The sequence below is a fragment of the Limulus polyphemus genome, unplaced genomic scaffold, assembly GCF_000517525.1.
Source record: "Limulus polyphemus unplaced genomic scaffold, Limulus_polyphemus-2.1.2 Scaffold8922, whole genome shotgun sequence".
Lineage (NCBI taxonomy): Eukaryota > Metazoa > Arthropoda > Merostomata > Xiphosura > Limulidae > Limulus > Limulus polyphemus.
The window spans coordinates 13,365-23,688 of NW_013674532.1; the positions used below are offsets into that span (position 1 = coordinate 13,365).

Below are 10,324 nucleotides of genomic sequence, written 5' to 3' on the forward strand. Positions count from 1 at the left end.
TTCAGGGGCTTTGGCTCTGCATAGAATCCTATAAACCTTCATTTCAAATATGACATTTGCAAGTATCTGTACAATATGCTGCAATTTCTATGATGTAAACATTTGACATCTCCATAGCTACTCCAATTGTGTGTTGATGGCTTTACTCTGAATGTTCCAAAACCTTTTGATGACCAGTTAAAAAATATGTTAATGCTTTGTTAACATAAATATGTTAACACAAAATTTGTCTAATGAACCACCACCACAAATGAGGCAGCCGGCACCATTTAATATTAGACATGTGAAGGTCTTGAGCTTAATAAATTCTACAAGATTTGAATGTAACCTGCCTTGAAAATTAATAAAATTTCTTTAATCAGCAGTCCATTTAATCGTTATGTAATTAAATATTTTGGCACATCTACTTATCAAAATAAAATTCCACTATTCGGTTTTTAATATCTTGGAGTCAATTCAGTTTGTTGGTTTCAATAATCTCTCTTTTTTGGTAACTTCTTCATATTGCATACTTTACAGCTCCCACTATAACATTAACTTGAAAGTAATCATACAAAAAGACTCATAAGTTCCCTTTAGCAGCAATTTTTAATTACAGACAGTCACTTGGAAGATGGATGACATGGGAATAATTCAAAAAATTAACATATAAAAATTTATCATGAACACTGATAACCAGTACCTAATAACAACACAGGCTTGCAATGGTTTCATTGTCTTAAAATTTTTACATGTTCTACAGTGATTCCTGTACACTGAATCTGAAAATGATATCCATTTTTCTCCATTACGTACAGATTTTTCACAAAACATCATAATGCAATACATAAAAAAAATCACAACGCATTATTTTGAGGCAAAAAGACGTAGATTTTCCGCACAGGATGAATGAGGATACATATTCGTTTGACATCAATGTTCTTCCATTTTCTTCAGTTTGTTTGTATTTTTCGTTAACAAACATAATAATAAAAAATGTTCATTGTGGTAAATGAAATAATAATTTGATCTAAGTAAGAGTTTTTTTTTCTTCCTGATTTGAAAAAAATCCTTACATGATAGAAAAAAAATTATTATTTTTGAAATCTACGTAGCTGAATTATAGAAAATCCATTACTAAAACCAAAACAACTTTCATGAAATTTAAATTTGCAGGCCTGTGTAATCGGTGACTGCATGTTGTATGAAATAACTCAAGGATACATTTTTCTTATAGATAGGAACATGATATGAAAATGATATCTTATTTTGGATTACAAAGAATGTCCTTTATTTGATACTGAATTACATCTGAACAAACACATTAAACAACAATAACAATTATATCTAGATTTTAAGTAACATTTTTTTCCTGATAGTCACCTCAGTTTTCCCTCTTTTTATATGATTTTAGCATATATTTTAAACAATGAGCTGTTATACAGGTACAGTTTCATTTCCAAAATCACTTTATAAACCACACAGCAAATTTGTATGAGTGGCTCAGTTACATTCTGTGATCCTGTTCTGCAATTAAATGATCCCTATCCTTTAAAAGATCTTCATAGCGCTTCTGCAAGCTCTTCTCCCTCTCTACTTGCCTATTGACATCTTCAGTCAACGACTGTAATTTAAAAAAAAAAAAAGGTTTAATAACACTGTCAAACAACATCTAAATAAAAATGAGACTGAGATTTCTCTTCTGAAGGAATCAAAAATTAAAGTAAAAAATATTCCCAGTAAGAACCTGTTATAAAATGTACTAATTTTTCGGACAATAGGAGAAAACAAATAGTTAAAGTCAAATCCATCCACGTATTTGGATACTTTATATTCTAAGAGATACATCGCTGCAAGGTCTACCCACATATTTGGATACTTTATATTCTAAGAGATACATTGCTGCAAGGTCTACCCACATATTTGGATACTTTATATTCTAAGAGATACATCGCTGAAAGGTCTACCCACGTATTTGGATACTTTATATTCTAAGAGATACATCGCTGCAAGGTCTACCCACATATTTGGATACTTTATATTCTAAGAGATACATCGCTGAAAGGTCTACCCACGTATTTGGATACTTTATATTCTAAGAGATACATCGCTGCAAGGTCTACCCACATATTTGAACAACCTATGTTCTAATGAGGTGAATGTCGGAAAAAGCGTACAATCTGTACCATCACGTGGACAAATTAACTTGATTATTACACAGCTTGAATATCTAACAAGTTTATTTAAGTACTGGTTCTTAGTGAGAAAAAAAAAAGAATTTTTTGAGAGAATACATAACACAAGTTTCAGAATAATTTAACTTTCATGGAGAGAAGCTCCACCACATAGGAAAAAGTATTTACACATCACTTGTCAATTATACAGCCTAATCAGTATTTCAACCACAGCTACAAGTTGACTGAAAAAAACCTCATCCACATACTACAATAAACGAATTTATAATCTTTGATAAGACATAAAAATTGATTACACTTAGGAAAGACACTAACCATAATTGTTGTAAAATTGGAATCTGAGCAGAAAAATTAAAATGATTTTAATATCTGTAATCACTTTCTTACTGCAAGCAATACCAAAATCCACAGAATAAAGTGTACAAAAGGTATGGTTTTCACTTATTTGGATAATTAATGCATGGCTAATCAGGAGTATATTTTAACTATTGTATTGTCAATTAGAAGTGTATTCAAACTTAAATTTCTGCAACATCCAAGCTTGGGATGCCATTTTTAATTGTTGTAGTTTATGTTGTTTTTTTTCTTTTTCAGCTTCAGTTTACTTTATGTGATCGTTCAGTCATTAAACTTGTATGACGTTTGTTCTTTTGTAGTGTGTGGGAGTGGTATATTCCTGATATTTTTGGTGTATGGTGTGTCTCAATATGCCAAAGTTCCTTATTGGGATACAACTTCTTAAATTGTACTGGTTGTGGTTGATTTTTTTCTAATTTTCACCTTTACCTTCAAAGTATCTTTTAAGTGATAAATTTACATTGTACTTGTTGTGGTTGATTTTTTTTTCTAATTTTCACCTTTACTTTACAGGTATCTTTTAAGTGATAAATTTACCTATGATCTTTTTTTGTCTATTTCTTTGTTGTAATGGTGGCATCTCAATATGGAACAATTTCCCTATGCTCTTTTTGGCTAAACATTTTTAGCTAGATGGCTTTTGTTTCACCATCTTTATCAATAAAAGTAATAAGTCTGTTCCAACTTTGAATGGGTTAACTGTCAATATGATTTCTGATTGGTCAATATTTCATTCAGTGTTACAAAAGCATTTGAGTCTAGATTGAATACAGTTGCAAAAATACAAACATTTCAATGACTATAATCTTGACAGTGTTTAATCAATTCCATATCAGAATTTAAATGGTTTGCCTGTAACATCATAATCTAGGGTTAAAACTTGGAATTATATCATCAAAATAGGAATGGTTGGCATTACTGAACTGAATGACATCACAATAAAAATCTTAACTCACAGTTAAGTGGAATAATACAATTTCTGGTATTTCTTATACTGATAACACTTCACAATTGTAAATAAATCTTTGCATAATACAACAAAACTGCCAAAAGACAGATTGGAAGAAAAAAAAACTGAGCTAAAAATATCTTCAATAAGCTACAGAAACTTCTAATAATAATAAATTGTTCTTGAAAATGAAATGACCAAATAATACAAAGAAAAATAACAGCACCACTTGTTATGTTTTGAATAATATAACTGTGGAAACAAATTTTAAAACCCCAAAGCACTAAGATTTAACTAAAAATACAACAAAGTCTCAAAAAATAGATAACTCTGACATAAATCAAAAGGAGACATCAGCTGATGGCGTCTCAAATCCAAAGTTTAATTATCTTTCCTGAACTTGCAATATTTTATAAATAAGAAATATATAAGAAAAGTTAGTAACAAAAGTTTTGTAATCATCCCTTCCTGATTTACATCATATGTCTGAGGGTAAGGCTGTTACAATTATCACACCATATTGGAAGTTCCAAAGACAGACTTTGTATTACTGGAATGGGCTTAATAACTTCTTTTTTTTAACCACAATCCAGAAGCTTTCACAAACTTTGACATTTACCAATACCAAGTAAGAAATTGGTTTCTTCTGTGTTTCTATGTTCACTTTAATTTTTGAAGTTTTTCAGTATTTCCAGCAAAATCAAATGTAATTCTGTTGACAATACATTTTTAAATGAAATCTTTATGCTGTGACTTTTACAGAAAAAAAAAAAAAAACAATCAAGGATTCAATAAAAATATGAAACTATTTAGCCAAGAAAGCAAAACAATACAAATATCCAAGCTTAGCTACACTATCATGCAATTTGCTCATCAGTTAAAATCAAACATTTTGGTACTACAACATCAACTTTTTTTGAAGTTGCAATTATTTTACTAGTAAAATTGAACTTCCAATTATCACATACCTCTACACGCTTGGGAACAGCCAGAGATTCGTGTTCTTTCAAAGATTCAAATGTCTTCAGTTCAAGAAAGGTTTGTTCAACTTGTTCTGTAACATCTTGAATCTGTTTAATAAGGGCTTGAGCTCGTGACTGAAAATGGAAATGTTTTTGACAATAACTTACACATATGAAATAAATGACAAATTTTGAAGACTAGGCAATAAAAACTGTATTTGCACTGCAGAACAATGTTATTACTTTATGCCAAAGTACACCAGCAAGCCACATACACAAGTTACTCCTACAGGAAACTCTATGATCTGACAGGCTGATACATGTTCTGGCATATTTTCGACACATTAATTCAATTTCATTCTTACCAGCACATTAACATGCTATGTAATTGTATATTGATTCAAAATTACAATAGATTAAATGTCATTAAAAAAAGCATACATTATAAAAAATGTTAATGAAGTAATGATTTTTTATCAATGGCAGGAAAAGCACTTGCAAATAAATCTACAGTTGAGGTGCTTTTTAATTCCTTAACTACAAATTAACTTCTGTATGGTGTGAAACTAAAACACACACACATATGCCTACACTTTATGGTGTGAAACTTTAATAAACACACACACACAAGAGGGAATAAAAGTATTAATAATTAGATGTCATATAAAATATCTGTGAAAAGTTACCCCCTGAACTGATCATTGTTCAAAATAAACTGATACAACTACATAATATGTTAACCCTGTGAGTTTAATTAAACTGGGTGTAAATAAAAATTTATTTTCTTAGAGGATGAACATGAATAGTGAAGTTATCAAACATTTTTTTTTTCTGGCACATAAGAATATTACAATTAAATTCACTGAACTGATTTAATTATCTTCACATTTAAGGTTGTATGGTGAATAAAATAAAAACCTCAGCAAAAGTATTTATCAAGTAAACTATTTCAAAGGGGACTGAAATAGTGAGTAAGCACAAACATTGTGATTGAATTTCATCTTGGAATCATCACTACTGAGATAACACCAATGGGGGTAAGAAAAAAAACATTTCTTTCCATCTTATCAGATAGGAGGGAGGGTCAAACAGAAAATACAAGTGAGTAAAAACCAATACCCAACCAGTGCTCTGTTGGGTAGTAAAACATAACAAAAAAAAAGCATTGCATACAGTTATACACTAAACAAATGTATATACAATTTTGACCTTAGAAACTATTAGTTTATATAAAGGTTTGGTTACATATTTACAGGAAGCATTTTTTCAGTCTTATTTAAGTGAAAATAAATATAATTATTAATATGTTTAAAGAAAATAATCAATAAAATTTTCAAATTTATATTAATATCAAATGTATTGGACATTTAACTGCAACAAGTTTAGATTTCTGGAGAGAGAGAGAGCAAGTTAATAAGTACAACTGTCATTAAATATTGATAAGAAATCCTTACTTTCTTCCCAAGATTTTAAACTCGTCATTCTCTTAAAATTTTACGATAGAGCATCACCTTCAAATTTGAAACCGACCAGACAAGCTCTGTGATTTATTATTAATAAAAAATTATATAAAAACAGCATATCAATGAGTATGATTAAACTTCATCAATTTCTGACAAATATTTAAATTATGCAGATTATGAACAAACATAGAACTTTAATGTACAAAAACAGCACACTAATAAACATGCTCATACTTAGTACAAGTTTAACAAGTACCTGATAACCTCCTGTTAAAATTCTTAGCTTTTTTTCCATTTTGGCTGCTCTTTTAGCTTCCTTTGTCATATGGCCTCTATTAAGCTGAAACATGTAGAAACAAGGAAAACCTCAACTTAACATTCAATGAAGTTAATACACCCTAAAATCCTAATGTTACAGGTAGCAGTCTAAAATTATAGTTGTCACTTATGTACAATTAATTTACAGTGAAGGCAGACTTTTTTCTTAGTGTAAAAATATACCAAAAAATTACATCAAGTGTGGGATACTCAAGTCCAGGTTTAGGTGTATGCACATCCAACATTTTGTTCTGTTTTTACCAATCTCTTTCAAATTGAATGTTTTTACATACAAGATAAAAACTTTATAAAATAGTTAGGTGTTAACCCTATTGCCCCTTGGTACCCTTTACTGTGCATGACACAAGATTTTAGTGTCTTATATTCAAAATTTTATTAAACCACTTTTTGTTTATGTTATACCAATTAGAATAGCATAAATTCTTAGCTAATAATCCATATTTCAATAGTATACAAGTTTTAAGTTCTTAATTCTACAAGGCAATATTTAAAAAAATCCTGAATTTCCACTAGTGTGACACCTGTGACACATTTTCTCTTAGCATGTCATCATCCATATTTTATCCACTACCCCTTGAAAAAATATGAAATTAAACATAATTTACTCTCTATAAAATCATTATTGCTCAGACAAACTATAATTTTTATAGTCTTCAATTTTGTTTGGTTACGGAGCTATAGAATAGAAAATCAGACCCCTCCTACCACACCCACCTGTCACATCCTCTCTTTCACAATTTATTGATAGTTCATTCTTACGTTTCATTAAATATTACTTATAACCAATAGACTGTCAAGGTTTTCATCTTTCAAATGATGTATTATATAATGTTGTATTCTGAACAGAATATTGTCAGTTTCACTCACAGTACAGGTAAATATATATGTAACTTAATTTCACTCACAGTACCGGTAAATATATATGTAACTTAATTTCATTCACAGTACAGGTAAATATATATGTAACTTAATTTCACTCACAGTACAGGTAAATATATATGTAACTTAATTTCACTCACAGTACAGGTAAATATATATGTAACTTAATTTCACTCACAGTACAGGTAAATATATATGTAACTTAATCTAACTAAGTATAAAACAATGGATATGCCCTAGGTGTAGAGTGGCTAGGGCTCAACAGACTGTGCTCCCATGCCACTGGGAACCGACATCCATGCAGAAGTAGGATGAGGATCATACTGTCTTCAGCTCAAGGTTAAGAGACCAGGTGGAATCTAGAACCACTCCAACTCCTGAGCATGACACATGTTAGCTTTGATCTATCAAACTGGAGACCTGACATCCGGTATCAAAAAGATGTCAAATATAATATAAATCAACTCCCCTATAGCAAAACTGACCAGAACTATCCGAAAAGCAATAACATCCTCAGAATAAGATACAACAAGGGATAGCAAAAGGGACAGAACCAGAATAATCCCCCTTACCTCCACTGTGACCTACAACACAGAAGGAGTATGATCGAAGGAAGAATATAGACAATCATAAACATGTGTGAGGATTAATGTTGATTGGTTCTACTCTAAATCCAAAACCCAGCCATGGGGTACCAACATCCACACAGGGTTAGGATGAGGGCTCACAATCAAAGGGGTGAACTGCAGTTTGACTTTTCACTTCTATGTGAATGTATATTGCATATTGGAGGATAGCATGTCGACCACCCCAACAGCTTGAATTTGGAGAGTGGTAAGGACTCCTGTACTAAAAGGGGGGAGGGGGTGAGAACATGGTGGAGAGTCTGAAGTAACGTCATTACCTGAGACAGTGCAATGGGTGACCCTATTTTGAAAAGCAGATCATACCAATTTATTCAATATAAGGCATGGCAAGGATGGGCAGCTATCTTCTTCTGTTTTATCCATGCAGTCTATGGGTGGTACAATTTAAAACGGGTAAGTTTATGAAGCATTTACATCATGAGGTTATTCATCTACAAGTGATCTTGTGGAACACCCCATCTCAACAGCGAGCATTGTGAAGCCATGGAATATGGAAGCCTCAGGATTTAGGTGGAGTGTCTCAGAGAGGAGATGACTGGTAGACATACCATAAAAGAGTTGTGAGGGTAAGACAAAGGAGGGAAAATTTGGCATTCGTGAGACTTACAGGAAATTCAGGGGCCACACCCCAAATAGGCAAAATAGAACCTAACAATTGTTGGTCCAGAAAAGGACAATGTGCACATTGATATGCATGAGGAAACTGATCTGAAGCCCATGGGGGGTGAGGCATGTTAATCCTGTCACTTAATGGGAGGGAAATTGGTCAGCATGTACCAAAATATCTGGGGATGGGGAAAAAACCAAATACAGATGGGAAAATTGGTCATGTAATAAGGAAGTAGGGGAAAGGGATAAAACATCACATACATAACTGAGAAACAAAATTCAAAAAGACTGTATTAGGCCTAATTGACTCCTCAGTTGGGACATAGGAAGGAACGGCAAAATCAGGAGATAGAAATAGGCAATTCAAGTCCTCATCCATCTGAACAGGCTCAGCTTGTTCAGGAGGAAGAGGGGTGTGGTCCAGAGACAGGGGTTAACCCATGTAATGTTCAATCTCCTGCCAAAATAAATGCAGATAAATCCCCCACGGGGTTGCCCGCACCAGATGCCTGAGATATAGCACTAGTCGCAGGTGTGATCCCTGAAGTGTTAACATGAACTTTGGAATTCATAATGAGGAAAAGTCAACCAACAATCGAAAGTATAAATAACAATGTGACTGTAATAAACTGGGATTAAAATGAAGAAATAGTCTTAATCGAAAATAGAAGTGAACATAAATGAAGACCACTTTGTGAGTGAAACTTTAAACAAACAAAAAGGAATATATTTGAGCACAAGCGCTGCCAACCTCGAAGTGATAGTTCAGTAGAGGTGTATAGAGGGAGTCACATGCATCAAGTGAGTATGTCACGCTCCTATTGGTGGAGAAGTGACGTATGATGATTTACATGAGAGACATGTTGGAATCATTCCATTCCAATAGGGGGGAGCAGAAGGCTTATGGCATGCAAAAATAATAAAATTTGCTTATAGAGGGCAGTACTGGATGAGAATAGCTAATCTTATGAGCAGGGGGAAGTACCGTATCGGAATTATAGTTTTTCCTGTGAAATCAAGATGCAAATTGCCTCAATAAGCAAGAAATGACACAAAAAACAAAGATTTGAAAAATTCTAGAAAGCAGTAAAAATGTTTTTATATGCCTGGTTTACCCAAGACATAAACTTCAATGTACTTAATGACCAATATTTCCAATTTTTACTGAATAGCAACTTTAGTCATGTAACAATATGTTTTCTCCAGTACAGTTTTTAACTTTTTAAAACTTGTTACAGTTGTGCTTCTTTGTGGCATAATTATTCCAGAATATTGTGTTCTCAACACTTCTGTTTGTAAAGATTAAGTACATAAACTTGAAACAACTTATCTACTTCCAACTCACCTCCAATCTTTTCTCAAGTGACTCAATTCTATCTTTTTTACTGGCCAGATTGGCACGAGTGTATCTGTTCTGAGAAGGGAGGAAGAGCACCTGCCCAAGACATTCTTCCCATACTTGGGTGTAAGCATCCAAGCTGAGATCTCCATGACCCATACCTTTCTTAACGACATCCATTTCTTCAATCAACTTGGCTCGAGCCTAAAACGGAATTTAAACAGGTACATTGAGAATAAAATATATGAAACAAAGTGAAATTTCTAAAGCGTTACTGCAAGTAAATATTATACATCTAATTCGAGCTTATAAATTAATCTTTTTAAGGTTTTAATTATATCCATATGTATCTTTATTGTTTTGTCAAGAAGATATATTCGTGTAATCTTAAGTCTTCTATTACTATGAAAAGGAAAGATGAAATTATCCTTTTTTGAGAATTTTAAGAAATTTAAGTATAAATAATTATTCTACTTCAACAATTTTCAACTCAAAAATATTTTAGAATTTATTTTTTCCATTATGTAACATTTATTTAGTGTAATTCCCAAAAGAAGACAAAAGTTTTCATTTCTGTGTAGCTCATGAAGTCTCACCTGCAACAAA

At 32.1% G+C, this 10,324-nt stretch overlaps 1 protein-coding gene across 1 annotated transcript; it reads right to left on the minus strand.

Annotated features, from left to right (window-relative positions):
• Window positions 1–1,145: 1,145 nt before the first annotated feature.
• LOC106475648 (cell division cycle 5-like protein) lies at window positions 1,146–9,945 on the minus strand. Its single transcript, XM_013936329.2, has 4 exons — window positions 9,725–9,945; window positions 6,162–6,245; window positions 4,449–4,577; window positions 1,146–1,603 (listed from the first exon to the last, which is right to left on the minus strand). Exons 1-4 carry the CDS (start codon window positions 9,896–9,898, stop codon window positions 1,487–1,489), a joined length of 504 nt encoding a protein of 167 aa, XP_013791783.1. The 5' UTR covers window positions 9,899–9,945; the 3' UTR covers window positions 1,146–1,486.
• Between the last annotated feature and the right edge of the window lie 379 nt (window positions 9,946–10,324).

Excerpts from the sequence above, each read along its gene's own strand:
- LOC106475648 (XM_013936329.2), bottom strand. The coding sequence starts at position 9,898 with ATGGATGTCGTTAAGAAAGGTATGGGTCATGGAGATCTCAGCTTGGAT. Across the intron at positions 4,578-6,161 it reads TTTTAACAGGAGGTTATCAG|TCACGAGCTCAAGCCCTTAT; the intron begins GTACTTGTTAAA and ends TTCCATTTTCAG. Across the intron at positions 1,604-4,448 it reads CTGTTCCCAAGCGTGTAGAG|TCGTTGACTGAAGATGTCAA; the intron begins GTATGTGATAAT and ends TTTAAATTACAG.